The following is a 24479-nucleotide window of genomic DNA, read 5'->3' as shown; positions in this document are numbered from 1 at the left end:
TTACACAAAGCCCCAGCACTGCAACATATTTCAGAAATTCTATTATTTGACTTCTAATGTTGGTAGCACAGATTTGAATTTAGTAGTGAAAAGCAAAGCATTAGAAGAACCCAGTGCTGTCACTGCAGAGATTATTCCAAAGCACAGGTTACCTAGTTGTCTTTGGCATGGGAATCTGAGTAACAGACCTGGATCAAACATGCAGGTTAGAGAGCTTTAGTGAGGGTAGAAGTTCTGATCTACCATCAAGCCAACATACTGTTCACGCAGAGTGTGCTTCCTTGTATGAGATGGTCAGCATACTGTTCACCGCTCAAGGCATATAACATATCTGTGGACAATATGGAACCACTGATAAAAAATAAAAAACAATAAATACACATTTGAATGACAATCCTAATTATAGACATACTAACAGTACCCCTGATTCCCTAAAAAACCTTATCAACTAAATGCCAACCAAAGGGGAATAGGGGATCAATAGTGAATTGCTGTATAAGAAGGGAGACTAGGACAGAAAACACTAATAGGCAGAAATCATCCAGATGGACAAAGAAAGAAGATGAATACTTGAAGTATGAGTGTTTACCTCTGCCTACAGGTTTCAGGGTATTATCAGCCATTTAGTAAAATTAATCACATATGATTCTAGCAATGGATGCCCCCATTTTCATAAAGTAGAGGTCCTATCTCAGCTGACTTTTAAAGGGACCTTGTCACCAGTCCAATAATTTCAACAAAAATCCTCACATAACTTTATAAGTGCATTTAAAATAACTTAATTGTGTCATTTACTTATCTAAAGCATAACATGTATTGCAGAGCATGTAATAAAAGTTTAAAAGCCCCTAAATGGCAATAGCCAAAACCCTAATTTAATATGTAGAAAGCATATACTAAAGAAAAAAAAAGGTTAATTTCTTTTGAATAAAGCTACATTCCAGGTAAAAAGCTAAATACACATAAAATACATATACAGGTAATGTTTACTTGTCGAATGATTTGTATTTTTGCCTATCCTAAACTTTACACAGTGCTATCAATGAACAAAGTCAGGCAGAAGACACCACTTTCCATGATAAAATTATAGATTGAAAAAGGGATGCATTGGTGCTTTCTGTTTACCACCACCCTACTGACTGAACAATGATGGAGCATAGAGAAACCAATGGGGTCATCTCTTTGCTATGCCCTCCTATTAAATGTCGCTTGTCAACACATTTACATGTAGTTGCCAGTCCTGGCTCTCCCAGTCTTGAGAGCAGCTGCATAAGAGAAGAGGCTGACACCAAGCTGAATTCAGATATTTAATTTGGTTACAGTTGGGGAATTATTTATAAATGTTTCCATGGAAGATTCACCTAAGATTTTTGGATCTCATTGAAAAAATATGTATATACTGTGTGAAACTTTTGTTTTCTCTAAAGAAAAAGACTTATTCATGTCTACCGGCATTACAAACAGCATGAGTCGCTTTGCTCCTAACTTTGGCAAGAAATCAGCCCTGGCACAAATAAGCCTTGAACATCACATGTACTTACGCTTAGTAATGATCCTATGTCTGTTCTTTCTTAATACTGCACTTGCTCTGTGTAAGCATCAGAACATCAGTGTGCTATTTTTATGTCAGCTTTTTTAAAAAGCATTGATTTACAGGGAAAGCCGCCAAGCAGAAATAACTTGTCCTTTAGAAACACATTGTTGTACACAGAGTCCAAAGGAACCATGTTAAAATAATAAAACAATGCTTTAAAAGAAGTTTAATCATTCTAGGAATATTCAAGGACAGCAAATTTACTAACAGACTTAAATTACAGGAAACTTATAAAGAATATGAAGGCTAACATCACCAACCGTATTCTAAAAAAGCTAATTGTCTGGCTCTATGGCTTCCGTGATTTGGGTCATAAATACAGAACAAGCACGCACTTAGCTAAATCATAGGAAAGTCATAACTAATCTGTATACTTGTTCCAGCTCAGTGGCTGATCATGAAACTATTGAATCAGCATGAAAGTCAGTCAGCTAGCATTGTGATAAAGAGGTAAACGATGACTGCCTCCGTGTCTTAAATGGACCCAGGCCTCAGGCGGATTACTGCAGCCAATACTTTTTTTCATGTCTGTTAATTTTTGCCTTACATTGTCCCCCAAAAATATATGTGTGATTGTGTCACCTGGATGCTTCTAACTTTACTAAGGCTATGTACACACATCAGATGATGGGGCCTATACAAACCGTCGGGCTAGTCTCGGACGATAATCTGACATGTGCACAAATATCGTCTGACATCATTTATAGATCCGTCCGATCGGATCCATGAACGACAGAAGATAACGATCGCAATAGAAGTAAAGGAAGGAAAGCATAGTGGGCTGCGACTCGCTCTTCTTCCCCCTCACCTCTCAATAGAACAGAACTACACTGTATGTACAGCACTCATTTATTCATCTTTCATTTGATTGTTGCTGGAAACGAATAAGAAAGATTGTTTTCAATGACAATAATCGAGCATGTGTCCACATAGCCTAACTATGTTTAACTATATTATAGCACATCACTATCTGCCAGAAGTGGGTATGCATTGAAGGGCTGACATGAGACCACTGAAGGTCACAAAACTGAATATGAAGGACTGCTTTTAAAGATCCATCATGTAAAAGAACATAGGAAGCCTTTTATGTAGCATGTGATACTGTGTCAGCCATGGACATTAGCAAAAAGAAGGATAGTTGATGCTCTTGATACCGTTCATTGGCCTAATAAATAAATGCACATATGCAAACTTTCTGGAAAGTTTATATTCTCCTCTTCAGGATGAAGATGTTGGAAGGATAGGGGAAAGAGGGGTAAACCTCAAAGTCTGAAAGATAAAAGGATCCCTGCCTAGAATTGGTAAACTCCTAAATTTCAAGTAGAATACAGCATAAATCAGCTAAATAAATTTCAAATTTCAGAAATGTCTAATCTCTGCCAGCATACTTTAAAGAAGGTATTCTCCCTGTCTTGAAGCAGTGGACTGTCTACAGAGGTCTGGCACCCCCCTGCAGAGCTTGTGCTCTGTATTTAACAAAGCCTTCTGTGTGGGAAGTTCCAGACCTGACTTAGCAAGGGAGTATGTTGGCCTTCTGCAGATACCACTGCTTTTACACAGAGGGCATGAGTCCTTATCCACAGTATGCTGGGGAAATAAAGAAAAAAGTCCTCCATTGTATGGTGGCAGAAGACAGTTCATTAAAAACAATGAGCTTTACAACTTTGCACACCTTCAGTCTTGATGCATCTAGAATGTATTTAGCTGATTTAGGCTCAAAATCCAGGATGTGTGTTAGGACATTTACAAACACAATTAGAATAGGTGAAGGTTGGGACACTATTAAGAACTACTGCTGCTTAAATTAAAAAAGCCCCAAATGACATTTGACCTGATGATGGGTTCTCATTTGTTACAGCTTTCTAGAATGTTGTTTAGTTTTAGAATAGCCTTTCAAATGCTTTTAGAAAGATATTCAGCATGAAAGTTATTCCAGGTTAAGGCATATACTCATCCCAACCTGGAAAGCTTTACAAAGTAACGATGGAAAAATCTACTTTGGATGAACAGTTACAATTTGTTACCAGCGTTGACCTTTCTAAGACACCAGCAGCTGTATAAAGCAACTGTTCCTTTCATTTCAGTAGCACCTGTCAAAAGGCAATTGCCAGGGGTGTTTTTGAATTGTGGCTTGTTGCATGAGGGGGCTGCTGTGTGCAGAGAGGAAGAAACCCAACAACAGCTGTCACACAGTGTAACAAGAAGGGCTTTTTAATGCTGGTCGCATTGACCATCCAACTAGTAATCCCAAAACACTTACAGTGCTTTTATAATCCATTGAACAACTGCTGCCATTTAATGCCTAGAAGCACGTGCCACATGAAAGGCATATGGTGGAGACGTATCAAGCGATAAAGATTTGGTAAAAGCAATAGTAAGTTTTTTTGTGACCTAAAAACAAACCATAAACCATGGCCTTGTCATAGCTCTCATTATTATGTTTAGTATTTCTTAAGCAACAACATATTGCATATTTATTTGTTATTCCACTCAATGTTCAGACAACTTCTTTTAAAATACGAAAAACTGTGTGTAGAAAGCCTATTTTAGCAAATAAACTCATCATGAATATTTTAATGATGTGAAATCAGCAGAAACGTTTTCCATATACAATGTACCATCTATGAACATGGATTTTAAATATGTATAATAAGAATATCTATTAGAGTATAAATGGTTGAACAATGGTTGTAAATCAATATTTTTTTTTAAAATGACAGATAAATTGGGTTGGAGACTGCATATGTATTAAAATATTTTATGTAACAATTTACAAGGATATAAGTTTCATCTAAGACAGCCATTCTCAACCAGTGTTCTGTATAACCATAGAGGTCCTCCAGAGGTTGCTAGGGGTTCCATGAGCTGTGGCTGGTTGTTCTCCCATCTGATGGTGCTTGATTAGTTCTGAGTCCAATGCCACTTGGCAGAGCCACCTGCAAGACACTAATAATATTATTAGCTGTCAGTAAGGGTCACTGTGGTGAAAAGGTTAAGAATGGCTGATCTAACTTCAACAGAGGGTTCTTCCATAGTCATACATTGCAATGGAATGATAAGATCACACAGCTGCTTCTGGCAGATAGTCATAGAGAAATGGGCCAGTATCATGTTGATATGTGTTTAAACAAAGCCGCACAGCATGACACCAAGAAAAACAGACATGTTTTTACATAAGAAAGAGCTCTCCTTTTTCAGTGACAACTGAGGGGCCTGAACATCAGCTGTTTGGTCTTGTAACTTCTATACATGAAAGCACATGGAGACTGTGTGCAGACAGGTGGCTATAAGAATGCTGAATAGAAAATGCATCTACATTTACAGAAGGAGCACCTTAACAAAAGATCAGTGTCTGTGTGACAATCCACCTGTTATCTAGAGATGACATCTGATATGGAGTGTTCTCTACTACTCGCCTTGTGTCCTTGCAAGTATTTGTTACCCAGCCACATGTACAGTGTTTGTGTTACATGTTCTTTATATTATATATGTATATTATATTCCTATAGAAGGTGACAATCTCCCCATAACATACAAAATTATTACATGTAATATAAGTATTATACTCCATCAGCAATGCAGAGTACTGCTGTGTACCAAAGTCATATGGAGAAAGCAACACGTCAAAGAAAAATTATATGGTATCCATTTTATTGTAGTATTTATTAAATGGCACTTTTATAAAGCAGGGAACCTGACATTCCCTTAAACATTCCCTAGTGAAAATCAATTACTACCATGGAAACACAGAGACCTGGAAGATTTCCATAAGGGAATGTTTGAGAGAATGTCTGATTTCCTGTTTTATAACTAGTCCAAAGTGGATAACATACAAAAAAAACCTGTTCCCCAACTGCATATTGCCTATACAGTTCTCCTACTTATATTTGTCCCAAAGTGATGTCATCTGTGTAAAAAAAAAAACACAATTTTCCAGATCCTATTCAGAGGCAGCAAGTGCTTTAGATCTCACACTGCAAATATATAGTTGTGAGCCTAGGCACAGTTACATATCTGGCCATACACTGCTAATTTAAGGAAGGATTCCAGAAAATTGTACATTTTTTAGGGTACTGCTTGGATGCAAAAAACATTTTTATCAGTTACCTACAAAATAGCGAATCTTTACTTTTTTTAGTAACAAACTACTATATTGCAGCTTACTGGTTCTTAGATGGGGTTGCTGTATTAGTTGCTGTATTAGTTTGCTGTATTATCATTAACAAATGGCTGTTGTCCATGTTACTTCCTGTGAGATGAACTGAAAGTAAAAATAGTGTTTTTTTCTGTCCGTAAAAAAAACTTATGTAATGGAGAAGAGAAAATGGGAAAGTTCAGCCTTTCTAAGGCTGAAGCAGTTACCCTGGGACAGGCACATAACAGTGTTATATGCAGGATTGCCATTTAAAAATAAAGAAGCCTGAACATGACAATGAAGGAAGCCACTACATCTAAGGGGCTTATAAACTGCAATGTTTTTCATTTTTTGTTTTGAGTTTAGATATGGTTCCATTTGATAATAATGTTGCATTATATGACTGGCTACAAAAGTGGCACATGATTCATATGATGATCCGGAATACCTGGAATGGATCTGGTACAGGATTGAAAGTATTTGCCAACTAATAGCAAATGATTTGATGAAATCCATTCCAGGTTTGCTGGACCACCCAGGTTCTCCCATGATAGTCAATCTGTTCAGTCTTGGAGAGCTTTAATAAATCAGGCCCATGGTACAATAGGGCATTGCATAATAATTTTATTTGCATTTTACAGTTATCCTCACAATTAGAACCTCAGCACAACAATGCAACATCAGGATCAAGCAATCCTCCACCCCCTCCTCCACCACCACCTCCAGGACCTCCTCCAAGTTCAGATATTTTTAATAAGCCCAAAGATGACATGTCTCAGGATCGATCTGCACTTTTTGCCCAACTCAACCAAGGAGAAGCCATTACAAAAGGTAAACAACATAATAAAAGCATGTGTGTGAACAGCTGCAATTGATAGCTTCTGTTACAACATAAAATGGCGTGGCTGGTGTGTGCTAAGTAATCAAAGCAGGAAAATGAGAAGCACATAGGAATATTAAATTTAAAAGTCTTTTTGGTAGACTTTCTTCAGACATACCGAACAACAGACCTCCATTATTTAGACAAAAGAGACTTTATCAATTATGTTGCTGATTCTAAATTTAAACTACAAGCTGAGTATTACTGTTCCTGGTATCCTATCAAACATTTTGGATAGATGAGACCCAGCATGTACCCCATGGGCAGACATTTGTCCTGGGCCTCCTAGGATTAATACACTCAATTTCAAGGTAGGGGGAATCAAATCCTACCCAGATGCTACTACAGAAATCGTTTTCATTTATGGTGTGTGTACACCATGTTGCTTCTCTTCTTGCTTTGTGGGGGTAGTTCTGTGTTAAATGAAGACATACAATAAGACAAAAAAGAGAGTCAGCACCACTGTCCTAAAAACAAAAAACAAAAAAGAGAAGTTATAGCACAGACTTGTTCCCTCTAGGGGTTACTAATCAAGTCATTGTGCTAGTTTCATTTGTATCTATGTAACCTATAGGAAGCTATAATAAAACTCAGTAAAGAAAACATTCAAAGTAAATGCAATGCAAAACCTTTATTTATTTTGTGTTTGTGGTAACCATTTCCAGCGCTTAAACATGTTTCTGATGACAAGAAGACCCACAAGAACCCTAAATTACGTGGGCAAGGAGTACCGACCCGATCCCCCACAAAAAGTGCAAACCCTAGCAATCCGAAAGCAACACCCCAGACTTATCCTCCTCTGCTAGAGCTGGAGGGAAAGAAATGGAGAGTGGTAAGTCAATATCATTATTATTAATATTATTAATAATAAACATGATTTATATAGAGGCAACATATTATGCAGCGCTGTACATAAAATGGGGTTAGCAAATGACAATTACAGACAGTGACACAGGAGGAGAAGAGGACCCTGGCCCGAAGAGCTTACAATCTAGGTGGTTCTAGGTGGTAGAGGAAGTAACTCACAATAGGAGGGGAGATATGGAGTGATGGGAAGTAGTGATTGTTTTAAGAGACAGAAGAAGATGGGTAGGCACATCTGAAAAAGTGTGTTCTGAGTGCTCATTTATGAGCAGAACGTAGAAGCAAGCCAAACAGGACGAGAGAGTTGGGGCAGCTCTAGAGAAGTCTTGTATCCGTGCGTGTGATGAGGTTATGAGTAAAGTCATTAGTAGGTCATTGGAGGAATAAAGAGAGCAGCTAGGGGAGTATTTTTCTACCAGGTAAGAAAAGGTAGGTTGGACAGGAGCTGTGTAGGGATTTGAAGGCAAAGCAGAGGAGCTTGAATGTGATTCTCAGGTGAAATGGAAGCCAATGAAGAGAACTTCAAAAAGATGCAGCATTGTAGAGGAGAGAGTCAGGTTAGTGCAATACCAGAGAGGAGGAGGTTACAGTAGTCCAGACGATAGATGATAAGAGTGTGTACAAGGAGTTTGGTGGTCTCAGGGGACAGATTTTTTTTGGAGAAAATTTTGGAGGTGTTGCGCAGGTGAAAGTGACAGGACCTGGAAATTTTCTAAATATGGGAGGTAAATGAGAGGGCAGAATCAAAGGTGACGTCAAGACAATGTGCCTGAGGGGAGGGACAAATGACTGTGTTGTTAACCGTTAGGTATATCTTCATGTTCACAAATCTATATACTTGTTCATCTTGTTTTTAATCATTTGTAAAAAAAAAAAAACATTTACACAAGGGTGCTAAAAAGTACAACAAATATGATAGAAAGATAGAAACGGTCCTCAACATTAAGAGTAAGAGCAAGTGTAGGGTAGCAAAGCCTGTTCCATGTGAGTATGTGCAGAGTTGGACTCTCGCTGTCTGTGTGGTCTTAATAGAGATATCTGAAATGCATCGTACTAAGCCAGATCTATAAATCTGCAATTAGCAAAGCTCATGCTTTCTGCTGATTAGGGAGCTCTGGTTCTGACCTAGCTGGGGTTGTGCTGGACCTCTGCAAATAGATTACAGTGTCCTCAACTAGATCAAGAGTCCTACTCTGCAACATGCTGGCAGGTAAAGGCATTCCTGCTCAGGCTGTGGCTGTTTCTTTAAAAACTGTAAGGCAACTTGTGTTTTCATGCACCTGGAATGCATTTAGGTAATACCTAAAATTATTTGGTATTAAAAACACATAAAAGCATATGTTAAGTTTTAACAAAATTGTTGACCCACACTGCAAAACACTATGAAGAGGAGGTTTACAGGGCAGCTAAATATGTATCGGGCATGAACAAAGAGGCTAGTGGAGTGTTGAAATATGGGTTATAGCCAGGCAGATTCCTCAGCTAGTAAAGGACACAGTAATGGAAAATCATCTAGTCATCACATGTAGACCCTGCACATTTTGTTTTCATGACTCATGTGATTCTGACTACAGAAAACATAAAAGAGAAATAGGAGCTGTCATTACTTGGCTTCAAAGATTTCCAACTATTTACAAAATCTTTTTAAAGCTAAAGCTTAGTCTTTTTGTATTTTGTCTTACAAACAGAAGGACGGATGCATGAACAACGGTATGCAACCTCTGTACACATGTCAGATTCTCGTTCAGCATGAGCCCGACAGCTACTATCGGCCGAGAATCATCTGATGTGTGTACGTAGCCCTAGGCTAGAAGGAACTAGATTATACTGAATATCCATTAGCCGGCAAAATAATGTGTGCTCTATCTGACTAAGCCACAGATTATAAAGTGCACGGTCTGCAGTGAATTTAGAGTGAGCAATTTTGGGCTGGGCTGGGGTGCATATGGGCATTTGCCTTCCTGGGCAGGTACTACTATTATACGTTGTGCTGATAAAATTGAGTGGAGGTACATCACTATTTAGGTATTACCTGAACCACATGAAGCCACATGCTGAGCATTATATGTGCAGACCTGTAGTCAGAGCATTCAGCAATGGGAAGTCTTCCAGCACCAGCTTTTACAGCTTTTAAATGCATTGTGACCCAATACTGTGAGCCATAAACAGAGGCTGATGATGGAACAGCAACCTTTTACCAATTTGGACAGTAAGTAAGTTATCATGGGAAATTTTGAATGAATCTGTCTCTACCATGAAAGGGCTAGTTGGTTGTGTTTGCCAACCTGGGCCAAAGGTTTCCACATTCAGGGATAGTTCGGATTTGCAGATAGTTAGAGATTAAATTTATATGCCTGTCAAATTATCATGGGTCAGTGCCAAAAGGGAAATGTTCAGATCTATGAAGTGGTAAATTAGTAACTCAATTGAAAAAACAAAAGTACAAAAAATATCATTTATCTTGGTGCAATGCGACAGGACGGTACCTACTGACTATGTGATTACTACCTATTGTTAGACTATTGGGAACTTTGGAAGTCTTTTAGGGCTTTTTCAGACCCAGTGTAAAACTGTGCGGATTTACATTCCTGAGCACACATCAAACTGCTGTTGTGTAGAGGAAAACAGTACTTTAGACATTAACATTTACATGCAGAACATTTGCATGGCCAACTATGCAGCGATCTGCCACAGCCATGTACAAAAAGTGGTTCCCAACCTCTCTACCCAAGGCAGAATGCTGTGGCTCACCATGAGTCTGAAATAGCCGTTAGCCCATGGCATGTAGTGAACAATAAAGGATTCTTGTTTTTTCTTTTTTTTTATATGGTTTAATACAATTCAGCATAAAATCTTAACCAGTTTCTTATAGACGTTTCAGGCCAAAAGCATATTAAAAAAAATAAATTTCAAACCAAACATCCTGGGAAATGAATGGCTTGAGAAGAGGTAGGACACTGAAAGTTCACATTAAGAAAAAAGGACCAGTGCTATCCTAATATACCATGTAGTCTTGTTTCTGACACATGTCAAGTATGTGTGTGGAGTTTTTAGGTAATGACCGTAATCTCTAAACTTTAAGTGCTACAATTGCAGATAATGCACAGATCCTTATTTGGTCAGGTTTTTTCTTAGATTAGAGAAGGCTTTACTGTTATTGTTCAGCTGTGATCATATCTGTGATATTGTTCTAATTTTAGGAGTACCAAGAAGGAGTGAACAACTTAGTGATTTCTGACACTGAACTAAAACAAGTGGTTTACATTTTCAAATGCAAGAAAACAACATTACAAATCAAAGGAAAAATCAATTCCATAATAATAGGTATGGGAATCTAATCATAGTTTTAAAAAAAATGTATGTTTCTCAAATGTTTGGTATTTCACATTGTGTTACTGTTTTTTTATTGGAAATTAAAACTGACTATCTATGAAGATTATTGTGGGAGCCACATAAGTAACAGTAAAGTGTGAGGCTCTTCATATGCATGTTGTGGTCTAGGCTAGGCTCAGACCTGCCACTGAATCAAGCAACTCTGTGTGGCCCCTGGCAGCTGGCACTGTGCCAGTTGCTTGGTCACTCACATTGCAGCAATGGTTCCTAAAGCAGTTGACTGGCATGATCAAGCGGTAACCCCCCACAACCTCACTGCCAGACTGAACATAGCCTTAATGCAGAAGATCAGAGGTCAATGTGCAAGAGATGATAAAGTGTTTTATATTAAAGTCCTGCCAAAAAGTTATTTCTGTTGTTGATTTGGATTACAGGGGTAAGCATACTTCAGTCAGTGTTTTTTTAATTCTGTCTGTCCATGACTGACAACTTTCCTTTTATCTCTCATCCCAGTGATCATTGTCCACTTCACACAATATAAAAACAAATCTAAATTTTTAAGAGGTAAGGGAAGTCTTCAGATAAAAAAAAAACATCAAGATTTGCTCTTATTCAGTAAGGTTTCCTACTTTATCATTAACAGTGGCACCATGAAGGCCCTTACACGCCTTCTAGAGCTTTGGCCAAACCACAGCTGGAAAATTTGTAATTGAGGCAAGAATGCTTCAATTTGCTGAAAACAAAATAGAACTAAAAAACAAAACCCTACTATCATTTTGCAGCTGAAGATAGTGCTATCCTGGCATCTATTTAGATTTGGAGTTGCAATGGCGCTGCACATATATTCCACTATGACACCAGTCAAAGGAGAGATTTAAAGCTTGCTTGAGATGACACAAGCACACTGCATTGAAGGCATGCCTTAACTTTCAAATACACTGCACATGTTCTCATAGGCAAAATATAAATGAAAACACTGAGAGAGAACAATATTGGAATGTTGGATTAAGGATGTAAAACCTTTACAGTATGTCTAACTATAGCTGTATAGGAAATAGTCATTCCTCTTTATTGATGTTCAAAATATGAGTAATTAGCCAACATTTTTTACTGTTCAAAAAAAATAATGCTTTCCTATTGAGTATTGGTGCAAAAAAATTTTATTCTTTTTTACTATTTACAGACAATTGCACAAAGCTTGGCTTGGTGTTTGATCATGTTGTCGGCATTGTAGAAGTCATTAACTCTAAAGATGTTCAGATACAGGTAAGAAAAGAGCAAGGTTAGACACTGCTGTGAGCAAGTGGCTCACAAAGAAAGTCTACAAAAAATGAATTGTGTACTATGCCATTTTAAAGTGCAGGTAATCCCAAAAATAAAAATGTATTATATTATAAATAAAAGGAATGTCTACCTTTGTAAAGTAAATAATTTTAGTTTAGGTCCGCTTAAAAAGCAGTACAGCTCTTACTATCACTATATATACTATAATATCATTCTTTAAAGAAAAAAAAGGCTGAAACCGCTTCTTTTTTTGTCTTGATTGCCGCGCGATTATCAAGACTGAATGGGAGTGCAGAGCCTCCCAGGATACCTATGTCACACATCCTGGGAGGCTCTTGGCTGCATGATCTCGGGCAATACCCAGGAGGAGAAAATTTCCTACGCTGAGGGAAAAGAGATACCAATCTCGTGCATGTACAGTGAGATCGGTACTCTTTTTATTTCCCTCTTTACAGCAGGCTACGTCAAACGATTTTGCACCTGCACAGTGTGAAATTGGGTGCCATGCCCAGAAGGAGGAAGGCAGGCTGAAGATGGCAGTGCCCGGGGGTTCTTCTGTACCAGGACAAAGGACAATTCCAGGACGGCGCAGGACCCGATCGAGGACTTCTCCAGCGTGATCGAGGGATCTGCAGAACTAAAGGTATGTGCGATTTTTTTTAATTTTCAGTTTAGTTCCGCTTTAATACCATCCTATGGTTCTCTCTCACAGATTATAGTGTAACAATTCATTTTATTTTACTACTTTGTTCATGCTACTATGGTAAATGAATGGATCTTTCATTTTAAAACAACAAAAGCAATTTAAACTGAAACTGAATGTAAAGAGCTTTAACAGTAAATTAATTAAAGTGGAACTATAGCTCCACAGCTAAAAATTGAACGCGGGCAGGCATTGCCTTCTGCAGTAAAACATACTTACCTGCCTGTTTACAATCTTTTTCTTGAAGTACACTGAGCTGAGCATACGTGACTCGGTGTAAGATGCCAGGACATGTCAGGTATTTTTGAATATCCTGTTATTGCTGGGGGTGTATGATTTCCGGCACACATGCACAGGTGTTTTGTCATTCTGGTCTGGCTAATCAAGATGGCCAAAGATCCGACACCTCAAAGAAGACTGGGCAAAGATGGCAATGCCCTCGATGGGGTAAGGAAAGGTGAGTGTAATTTTAAAAATTGCAATCAGGCAGGTAACTTAATTTTATTGCAGAAGGGACATCAACTATATTTCTGCAATATAGAATCTGGTTGCAATTTGTTCTTCAGAAGGTTCAGTCCTGCTTTAATTATAATTGTATTCCTATAGAAGACATTTGTGTTAATTTTAAAATGTAACTAGATTTTTCAAAATGGAATGTAAAGTGGTGTCTCTTTCCTGGAAATCATGGTAGATGGTGCACCTTTGTGTTTTTCTACAGGTCATAGGGAAAGTGCCAACAATTTCAATTAACAAGACAGATGGTTGCCATGTTTACCTAAGTGAAAGTTCCATAGACTGTGAGATTGTAAGTGCCAAATCATCGGAAATGAACATCCTTATCCCGCACCAAGGAGATTATGTAAGAGAAAACTGTTTTTATTATTGTATCTATGTAAATAATTTAAATTTCTGTTAATTCTGTTTGCTACTGTCCTGTCATTATCCCATCAGTTAAATATTGTGTAGGCAGCAATGAAATCAGAAATAAAAAGAATAATAATACAATTTATTGACTATACAATTTTTTGGAAATAATATTACCTTCCTATGTTCCTATGAGTCTGTTTAATTTTCCGTTTAGCATTTTAGACTACTATTGTATTCAGGAAATGGTATTAAGTAGCACTTTTATTAAATAAAGCCAAGCCAAACTTTTTTAGAACTGCTTTGGTGAATGTGTTAGAAGTTACCAATGTGCACAAAATTTATGTGGACTGGTCTGTGCTTTATGTGGAGATATTATAATAAGAAAGCTCCCAGTGGAAAAACCAGAGGCGACTGTACTGTGTTTGAACTCACCATGATTTTTATCTCTACTTTGTAACAACTTCCTGGGAGTTTCAATGGGCAGAAGTTCCTAATCCGGATTTGTCTGATTTCTAAAGGCCTAGTCATTCATGCAATGTGAATCTCATTCTCCCCGATTTATGTATTGTATCCCAAAGTTTACCTAATCTTCTCTGTTGGTTTTGTCTCCCTGCAGAAAGAATTTCCTGTTCCTGAACAGTTCAAGACATCATGGGATGGCTCAAAGTTGGTCACTGAACCTGCAGAGATGATGGGCTAATTTAATACTGTCATTGTTTTGATTTAATACTGTCACTGTAGATGTTTTTAAAGCTGCGGTCAGCTGCATGCAGCCTTAGTATGCAGTGTAAGAAAATCATATAAAAATCCATTGAGCATTTCCATGTGATGGCCTAGAAGCAATTTTTAGTGAGAAAGTATAAAGATATAAAAATAACTAGCTGGTGTGTTGAATGACAAAGCAGGCTGTTTAGCACTAGCCTTTCAAATTTCATCATTATTCATAACAAAATACTTCCAGAGCAAGCTTCATTCAGCTGATTAATTCACTATTTAACCACCAAGTTGTTTGTGGTTTTATTTTTATGTTGACCATAGACAGATCAATATGACCAAGGTTTTGTAGCATCCTAAAACTGTCTATGTATATTGAGCAGCTGAGTACTAAAGATAGGTGCTTCTAAATAGATAAACAATACATTTGCCTGCACAATCATTTCTGTAAAATGCACTACCACCATTAGATATGGATATTATCAGATAAATCACTGCTTTTATGTATGCTTGGCATTAAAAAATATTTTCTTTTACCAGGTAGTATTTTTACACTCACAAGATTTGTTTTGAATTATTTTGTTCATGGGTTTAAAACTTTTTCATAAGCATTTTCCTTTTAGCTACATAATAAACAAATACAAACTCTGTGAGGTTAATAAAGGATCACCAGACAGCAAAACATATATGCTGGATGCTTGTATTACATATGTAACCTTCAACAAACTTCAACAGGACATTGCAGTATATTGAAAAAAATTCTGTAGGAAAATATAATCCTTCTAAAACATATCCAATATAAAAACATTGTAGAGCACTCATGTTAACCTGCTTTCAAGTGGTGAGAACAAGCACTTATTGCTCAGGACTGCAGCATTTCATAGTTGTGCAGTCAAAGGTTGAATACAACTGTGCCTATCATAGGATTTTATTCATTGTAATAGGTTATAGAAGGGTTTTGCTTTTTATAATTAAACCAACCAAATTGTTGAGCATGTTGAATAGTTTTGCTATTACAAATAACTTAAAAGTAAGCACTAGCCATTCATTTAGATGCAAACAGTACTGTAATAGTTATAACTGTGCCACATACACCATATATATCGCACCTTGTGTGGTATTGTATGCATTTTCACATTTACTGCACCAATAAAACAGAAGTACAGCAGAAAATATATTCCAAAGCAATTAATTAAGCATACGCAGAAATGTTATGACTAAAAATAAATATAGCACTAAAAAAAAATGAAAACTTATTGGTCTGCTTCCAATTATTGTATAGGTAATTTTTAATTAAACTGTGCTCGGAGGTAATATTTTAGAATGTATGTAAGTCACTACAGATAGGTTATAGCCACTTTTTTTACCACACTTTATGTTGTATTTTGCACTATGAACTGAAAAGTTAATTCACACTTCTTATAGAACAATAACCTCTGTATTTGAAGGTGTCCATATGCAATCAGCTTAAAGTCTGAAAAGGTCTGTTCTTTAACAATTACCTAAGCATGAGGTGAAGTGTATTCCTACAGCTGGACAACTTATGTTCTTTGCGAACTTGGCTCAATTAGCTCAATCAGTATGACCAATTTAGCCTCAATTGAGTGAAACAGGTATGAAAAATGAAAAGAAGGAAGCATTAGTTAGAGAAAGGCTTAAAGAGATCTTTTCACCAGTGTACAAAGTGGCAAGTAAAAGCACGCAAAAATCAAACATTTCAATTTATATTTGATTTTATTACCTTGCACTGTGCCTTTGAACTTGCTAGTTTTTTTAAGGCTCCAGGTCAGGAGTCATAGTCCTCGCCTCTTCTGAGAGTATCCAATCACTTTTTTTACTGGCCAAGCTCCTCCAGTTCTCCCCCCGCTGACCTACATAACCTTTTATGTATTTTCCAGCTGAAGGGTAAAGGGGAATAATATGGAGTTCCTCTTGAGTAATACCGGTAGTTCTAAGTCCCCTGGGGGCTACTGACATTATAATGAAAATAGTTGTGCCCAACAGCAGTTGTGGATTTTTGGATGTCTACACAAGAGAGGCTTTCACCGCTTTGATAGCATACATTAAAAATGTTAGTATATGTAAGTAGATAATGTTATGAGAAGATTTTAGTTTATATTAATGACCTGGTGACAGGGTCTCTTTAAGGTAGATACACCCTTGGCTCAAGACTTGGATTTCCCAATGTTCTACATTGCAGCTTTTTTCACAAGTTGGTCATTGTTCATTTTTGTGTTGATCGTGGTAGTAGATCAGCCATTTTCATCTAGGGTTCAGTGGGATTTTAAGCTTCTTTCAGAGGTTGCCAACAGTTTCTTGACATGTGGCTGATTTTCTAATAGTGGTCTGCATATTTCAGGGTCCTACACCACCTGCCAGGATTACATGCATGCTCTTTTTATCTGTCAGTTGGGATTTAAATCAGACCACCATGGTAAGAGGGACATTCTTCACACTGGCCATACATGTAAGGGGCATTTTTGCAAATAAAATATTTTAGGAAGGGTGAGGCCTTTGTACCCTCTATTGTTAAAAGGCTGAGATAGGCTATGCTAGGGGGGGAAGACATCTGTTTAGATTCATTTAAATTCAATATCTGTACATTACATTTTAGACATGCTGGGCACAATGAGTTCTATTTAAAAAACAGGAAATCAGACATTGCATCAAACATTCTCTGGTGGACCATTTTTCACTTTCTATATGTTTCTTTGGCAGTAAATGATTCTCCACCAGGGAATATTTGAAGGAATGTTAGATTCACTGCTTTATAAATAGAGCCTTGTGTATTTATCCCACAATGTTATTACAATCAACATTAGGAATCATATTATTTTTTATCTAAATCAATCTTTTTAATCTGCTGCAAGCATTTGATATACTATTCCACTTGTTCCATATCTCATCTAAATTAATTGTACCATTTTATCTATTTAAAATATTGATCATAACCATTTGAAAAAAAATGCTATGCCCAATCAAACCTTGAAATTAATCATAAACATGCAAACCTTGAAATTAGTCATAAATACATCATACATACAATTGTTTGTGATCAATTTAACTTGAGTTTTGGGGAGAGCCCCAGCCCCCCATGCAAAAGCTGTCTTCTTGCATTGGCTGTGGCAGCACTGGGGCCAATTCCTTCCACTCAAGGCTGTATGGGGATAATCAGGGGGACATATCCCCAAGAATACTCTCAATACTTCAGGTTCTACCTGAACAAATTCACAGAGGTTTGCAATATGTGAACTTCTACCCATTAATGCAGGAGAACTTGATATCTGCAGCATAAAATTAAGTCTGATACTGCCTACTCTAGTGAATACATAAATGTTATCTTGTTTTTAAGACATTGCAACTTAATTCATAAAAAGCTTAAAAGTAAATTATAAATTGCTAACTTAATTACTACAAAGAGTTAGCTTTTTAATACAATCATATTAATGTATGATTATCTCTGATTGGTAACTATTTGTTTACTACCATATATTCCATTGCTTTTATTTGTTAGTTTTAAATAAGCCCATTAGGGATGATAACATTATAGTATTTTTTTTACTATAACAAATATGGTGTAAAGTACACTAAATATTCACTAATGAGTATCAGTCTTTTATTTTTCATGTTTTACTATTTCTGTTTGTTAAATAAGTGTTATTAAATAAGACATAGACCTGCAACCTCACCCTGAGGTCTTCTCCCCTTTTCCAAGACCAGATGCCTGATATACTATAGTATTAAGTTCAGTAAGCACAATCACCCAGTTATATGCAGAGACATTTAGAAAAATAAATTAGTGAAGCAGTTTTGAAATATTCAGAGAGAAGGAAAAGTAACTAAACATCCAATCTTCTTCCAGGTTTTGGTAGAGCAACAATTAAAAAAGCCCTGATAGTTGTAAGAATTGGTAAGGAGTTCTAAACCATCTAGATTTAGATTTTTAGAGCATAACTGGTGGTTGGCATGTTGCAAAGTAACATAGTTGGATTTAATACTCAGGCACCATTGGTGCATAAAGTTGATCTGCAGTGCTTCCTTTCCATTTACAAAATGATGCCAATCCAGTTGCCTTGTAAAATACTGTCTTGGGCATGATTTTATTGTTGTTTGTGGAGAAGGTTAATTTAATGGCTTGTATCATGCAACCCAATTCACCTGATCCCAGGCTGATATGGAGCTACCTTTAGCCTGTGACTAGACAGTATGGGCCATTTCTAGCTTGTGGTTGACCATAGTGTTCTACCAGTGTCAACCAAGCTCACAACCACTCCTATCTGAATGGGAGCATTTGGGAAGCACGTTCGCATATGGCTTTGTTAGCATGGTTTCTGTAAGCAACAAGTCGCTTGTAGATGTGTAGTTACTTTTGCGTCTTTGTTTAAAAAGCTGCACTACTATTGCAAGGGCAAATAGTGCAAAGGCTTTAACCTGAGATGCAGTTTGTTGCCCCTTTGTTGCTAGAGGCACAGTCATCTCATTACTTGCTTCTCATGATATGTTTCTTGTAAGAAAAATAAATGACTGACTCCTTGTTCATCTTTTTCCTATCCCAAGTAAGTTAAACCAAGCTCCCTAATACTAAATTAAATTTGGATACTTGCACTAATTGCATTAAGAAAACATCATTTTATGAATTATTATTAAATACTTCATGAATTTGCGTCTTTAATAGTTCAGTGTAGAATTTTTTTAATCACGGCTCTTACTCTCACTTCACACTATAGTATACCAGGCCTCAAAGGATTATTCCATTTGTCTTAGAAACAATCCTCTCTGTATGCATGTATAAAAAGATTCTAGTTGGGAGGATAAACAGTGGAAATTTTGGGCAGTCATATATGTCAAAATCTGTTAAAAATTTTCCCATATAAGGCTAGCTTATAAATGTGAGAATTACTAAGTGGTGAAAACGTACAGATAATGTGATACTCATAATAGACATTTATGCAGCTCAGGACACACCCTGGTAGCATAGAGACCTATTTTTGGCTCTCAGAGCTTTATGAATGTTTATGTGTTTTGAGGTCCTTATATTAGGTACAGAGATGGATCATTAATGCAGATCTGGTGATTTCAATGTACAGCAAATACAATGCACATTTAACATGTTGCATAAGTCAATACAATAAGACTAGCTGGCATGTCTAAGCTAAACTAAATTTTCAACAGTCAGTAAATATTTAGCAATTATGTCCTTGTGGACAGCAATGTAAATTTTGACAAAGTAAGTGAAAAAGTATGTGAAGTGATATGTGCTGTGAAATTGTTGGTGTAAGACGTTACATGGTAGACTTTGTTAAATTTCCTTTGTACTATTTGTGTAGTTTGAATCCTTGACACGTCTTTCTGGCCTCACAATTGAAATGATAAATTTGGAAGTTAGTGACTGCTTCACCTAAATCATACAGGAAAATTAGTACCATGCTCATCACAAACATATAGCTAGATGTCTGAGGATCCTTCAAAATATTACTTAAATGGCCCATTAACAGTTGTGTTGTGTTACGGTAACACATTACACGCTAAGCCTTTCATGAACGAGCTACTAACATACCACAACAGATCGATAAATATACATGACCCATTTCGTTCCATGTGCTGTGCTGTTCAGTGCATTGAGTTGTCAATGGCATTGAATGGCACTGCATCACACTGCACATAGAACAGATGTTGGAAGTGTGAATGAACCCAAAGGGTCTGTGTACACAACACTGATGTTTTAGGGTTCATAGATGATAGCTGTCATTGCTAAAATAGTAAAATCTTGTAACTTGTGAGGGGGACATCCTAATTTTTGTATTCATTAAGAGCTAAGAAATAGAATTGGCACAAAAGTCCTTATGAAACAAGAAATTGGTGGGTGACTCAGATTAGCAGGGCCTACCTATGAATCAAACTTCAGAAATGATAGAATTGACCCTTTAGCTGGAAAAAAACAGGAGTGCCGGACAGCTAGTGACATGATTACGGACTTTGTAATGCGCTGCGTAATATGTCGGCGCTATATAAATATTAATCAATAATAATACCTGGGCATATTGGCCACCATTTATTTTTCTAACAAAATACCTCCAACAGGCATTTAGGCACATAAAGTGAACCATTACTAATGTCTGTAGGCACCTTCAGTGTGACAGCTCAAAGAATAATAAATAAACTCTACATATAGCCTGTTATCATTAAGGTATTAATGTAAGCATAGAGAATCTTTTTGTCATGCTGATAAGAAAGTCATGTTTTTCCCAGAATCTAGATTATATATTAGGTGCAAGTAATGTAAACCATTCCATCTAATGCTAGATATAAAGGCACGTGTAAAGTAGAAAAGGGTTTGTAAATGATAGTTATGTCACTTCCGCTTTATATGAAAGCCAACCTGGCCTTGATAGTAATGTTATGCAAAGGTCATGACTTTTAAAAACCTTTTCATGAATTGTTAAAATGATACATTTCAAAAAAATGTATGTTACCATTATAATAAAAGCTGACTTTTTATGAACATGTGTTAATATTTTCATTCTTGCAGTTGGAATAATAACATAATTTTTACAAAATGGGAAACATTCTCAAAATCAGCATGGTAATATACCAATAGGGTTGCCACCTTTACATGTCAGTACCATGCTGGCCACGTGGTACTCTTACACACTAGTGATCATATAGAACTTTTTTTGCTTCGTCTGCTTCGTAAACTTGCCGTTTTTTGTGCATTAATTTACTTTTGTTGGTCACAGTTTGTATTGCTTTTTTATCAGATTCAATCAAACTTTGCAATCACATTTTGAACTTATGTTTGATTATTGTAATACTTTGTTAATGTGTAATAGTATTTTTATGCATGCCAACTAAATAAAAAAAAATGTGATCAGATGACATATGTTGAAACACCATTGAAAATTATGGATTTTTCTGTTCTATTTCTTATCAACTATTTTGAAATCAAAATATGCACTTCCGCTTTAGATATGATCTGAGTATAGATGTTATAGGAACATCAAACAATCTTACAAAAAGATTTAAAGGTAAAATTTACTATGATTCTGCCAAACAAAACCCTTGTATTTAACTACTAATAGCAGACAGTAGAGGCCCTAATGCACCAGGAAAGTATGTTTTGGAGCCACTCCAAGTCTGTCTTGGACATTCACAAGACAGTTACAGTATGTTCAAATACAGTTGTTTATTTCACACTCAGATATATCTAATTATTCATTACCCCCCTTGCTCCTAATGTGCCCCCACTCGAATCTTCAGCAACATTGACATTTCTTCTGTGACTGTAATTTGATTCAACATAAAACGTCAGCTCTAATGAATATCCTCTGCAATACAAATATACACATTTACAGTATGAAAAAACATTCACTGCCCTATATTGTTTATAAAAGAAGTGCAGATGTTCTTTAAACATCTAAGGGTTCAAAATGATGAACCCCTCTCCAACCTGCCCACTAGGGCCACTATCAAATTTGCCCTGCATGATTGAGCTCTTTTTGAATTTATATGAAGCAAACAGTTTACACACACTTAGCACACAAAGCAGTTCACACTTACACTTAGTTTTACTGTACATGCAACAGGTTTTACTAGCATTAGGGTAAAAAGACCATTCTCTGCACTTTACATTTTTATTAAATTTTTAGGGGCACTAATTATATATAATTAATAAGCAACTAATAAGTCTAACATTTTTTTTTGTAGTGAAGGGTTAGTACTCCACAGTTATTTATTGCTATCCTGGGCCTTATCCTATTTACCCTTCATCAGTGAAGCTGGGTGATCCAGTAAACCTGTAATGGATCTGGTCCAGGATTGAAAACATTTGCCAACAAATAGCTAATGACTTTTAAGAAATCCATTCCAGTTTTGCTGGATCACCCTTTTTCACTTATGAAAGTGTATCCTCTCCAGCCTTGGAAAGCTTTAATAAATCAGGTCCTTCCTGTCCTGCTAACTATATTTTACTGAATAGTAAGTGAGGAAAACTTTACAACACACATCAGATATTTATTTCAGACTATTCCCATATTCATATTTTCCTCATTTCTGTCTGGGGAAACTATTGTCAGAATATCAGGACATGAGAGAAAAACTTGCTAAAATAACTTTAACTGAAGCTCCTGCACCATTTCATTCAAAAACCTAATAAAAAAGTTTTCGGCTTGATAAACACTGTAAGGTAAACACTATTAGTGCAACCTTTCTGTTTCCCTAGAAGGCCCAAAATGTCCATCAATATATTAGTGATGACTGTGCACCTGAAGTGTTCTATTAATCAACGTTGTTTTCTATTAGGTCTAAGTTTAGGTTCAGATGGATGATTGAACACAGCTAAACCAGTGAATTTTACCACTGTGAACAAGTCCTCAAAGTCCTGGTTATCATTAAAACAAATTATTATGATTCAAATCCCTCAAATGAATAGCTTAGGCAGGGATCAGTCTGTCTAAACTGTATCCAGAGAGATCTTGCAAGCATCATATGACTATTGCATGATGTTGATATAAGAGTAAGAAAAAAGGTTGTAATCTTCTTCATGTTCTTAGATCACATTGTAAATATTTTTAAATAATTGTGGTCTATTTTGTCTCCAGGTCTTTCTTTAATAAAGATTTCCCTTTCAAATATATGAGTGCTGGTCTTTTGAAACAAATTCACAATTTAGTCACTAGATGGCAGCAAAACAGAAGGTTAAATAACACAGCTCAACAAAAAGAATTTTCCCTTGCCAAGGACTTTTCAATATATTTAGTGTATTTCAGGTCTGCTGAATCCAGAAATGACATGAGTTTTATTGAATCGGCTCTAGTTCTTGTGATACAGGAATCGGAATTGACAATTTTACCAACAACGTTAATGCAGCGTATTATTATCAGTCTTTATTTACACTGATGTTTTGCATTTTATATATTAATTGTAGCATTATTTTCATGAAACTTTCATTTGCCTTTTTTTTATTCATACATTTTCTTTTTTTAATGAAATATGAGTTCTTTAAGAAGAAGTTGTTCAAATGACCCTAATGTATTTTGCTACATTTGTGGTGAATATTCTCAGCAAAAATAGAGAAAAAAACATTACAGAATTAGTGAAACAATCATATCTTGCCTATTTTGGTATTAAACTAGGGGACCAAGATAAGTATTGGGCTCCCTATATGGTATGCAAAACATATGTAGAGTGTCTACGTTGGTGGAAAAATGGAAAACTGAAAAGTTTGAAATTTGGTGTACCTATGGTATGGCGAGAGCCCAAAAATCATCATAATGATTGTTATTTTTGTGCTTTGAATGTAAAAGGTTTTAATTGTTACAAGAAAAACAAGTGGGAGTACCCTGATTAGGAATCAGCAAGATGACCTGTGCCGCATGGTGCCGATTTCCCTATACCAGTGTTCAGTACACTCCCTGATATTCCTGTATCCGACATAGAGGATATACAGGGTTTGGAGTGTAATTCAGGAGTTAGCAGTGGAAGTGTTTCATCAAACCAGCAGCTCACCCAAGAAGAGCTCAATGATTTAATATGTGGCCTAAGTCTGTCAAAACAAGCATCTGAGCTTTTAGCATCCAAGCTAAAAGAAAAGAACTGTTTGAGACCTAAAGTTAAAATACCAGTTTATAGGACAGGAGAGGTGACACTCCTACCATATTTCAGTGAAGATGGAGACTTTGTGTACTGTTGTAACATCCCAGGACAACTAGCCCATATGGGAGTACCAGAATACTGAGCAGAAGACTGACGGCTTTTCATAGACAGTTCCACTCGAAGTTTGAAATCTGTTTACTGGATAATGGCAACTGCTATGCATGAATTCCAATTGGTCACTCAACAAAACTTGGAGAATATAAAATTTATTCAAATAATCTTACAAAAGCTTTGCTATCATGAACACCAATGGTCCATATGTGTTGATTTAAAAATAGTGAGCTTCCTACTTGGACCGTAAAGTGTATACACAAAGTACCCATGTTTCATATGCTTGTGGGATAGTAGAGCAAAGCAGGATCACTGGAAAAATATGAAAATATAACATGGCCTCCAAGGGAACACATGAAAAAGGTGCAGCGAACATCATTAACGAGCCAATGTTTGACTAAGA

The 24479-nt window shown here is 36.5% G+C and overlaps 1 protein-coding gene across 1 annotated transcript in view; it reads left to right on the top strand.

Annotated features, from left to right (window-relative positions):
* CAP2 (cyclase associated actin cytoskeleton regulatory protein 2) overlaps positions 1–21265 on the top strand; it is a 71760-nt gene extending 50495 nt beyond the window's left edge. Inside the window, exons 8-13 of the mRNA XM_072411647.1 lie at positions 6371–6560; positions 7275–7441; positions 10674–10797; positions 11990–12072; positions 13512–13652; positions 14277–21265. Of these exons, the coding sequence (XP_072267748.1) occupies positions 6371–6560; positions 7275–7441; positions 10674–10797; positions 11990–12072; positions 13512–13652; positions 14277–14360 (789 nt within the window). The 3' untranslated portion in view covers positions 14361–21265. The remainder of the gene's footprint in view (positions 1–6370; positions 6561–7274; positions 7442–10673; positions 10798–11989; positions 12073–13511; positions 13653–14276) is intronic.
* The last annotated feature ends 3214 nt before the right edge of the window (positions 21266–24479 follow it).

The sequence above is a fragment of the Pyxicephalus adspersus genome, chromosome 5, assembly GCF_032062135.1.
Source record: "Pyxicephalus adspersus chromosome 5, UCB_Pads_2.0, whole genome shotgun sequence".
Classification (NCBI taxonomy): Eukaryota; Metazoa; Chordata; class Amphibia; order Anura; family Pyxicephalidae; genus Pyxicephalus; species Pyxicephalus adspersus.
The sequence above is the reverse complement of the archived record's forward strand: the minus strand, read 5'-3'. Positions and strand labels throughout refer to the sequence as shown.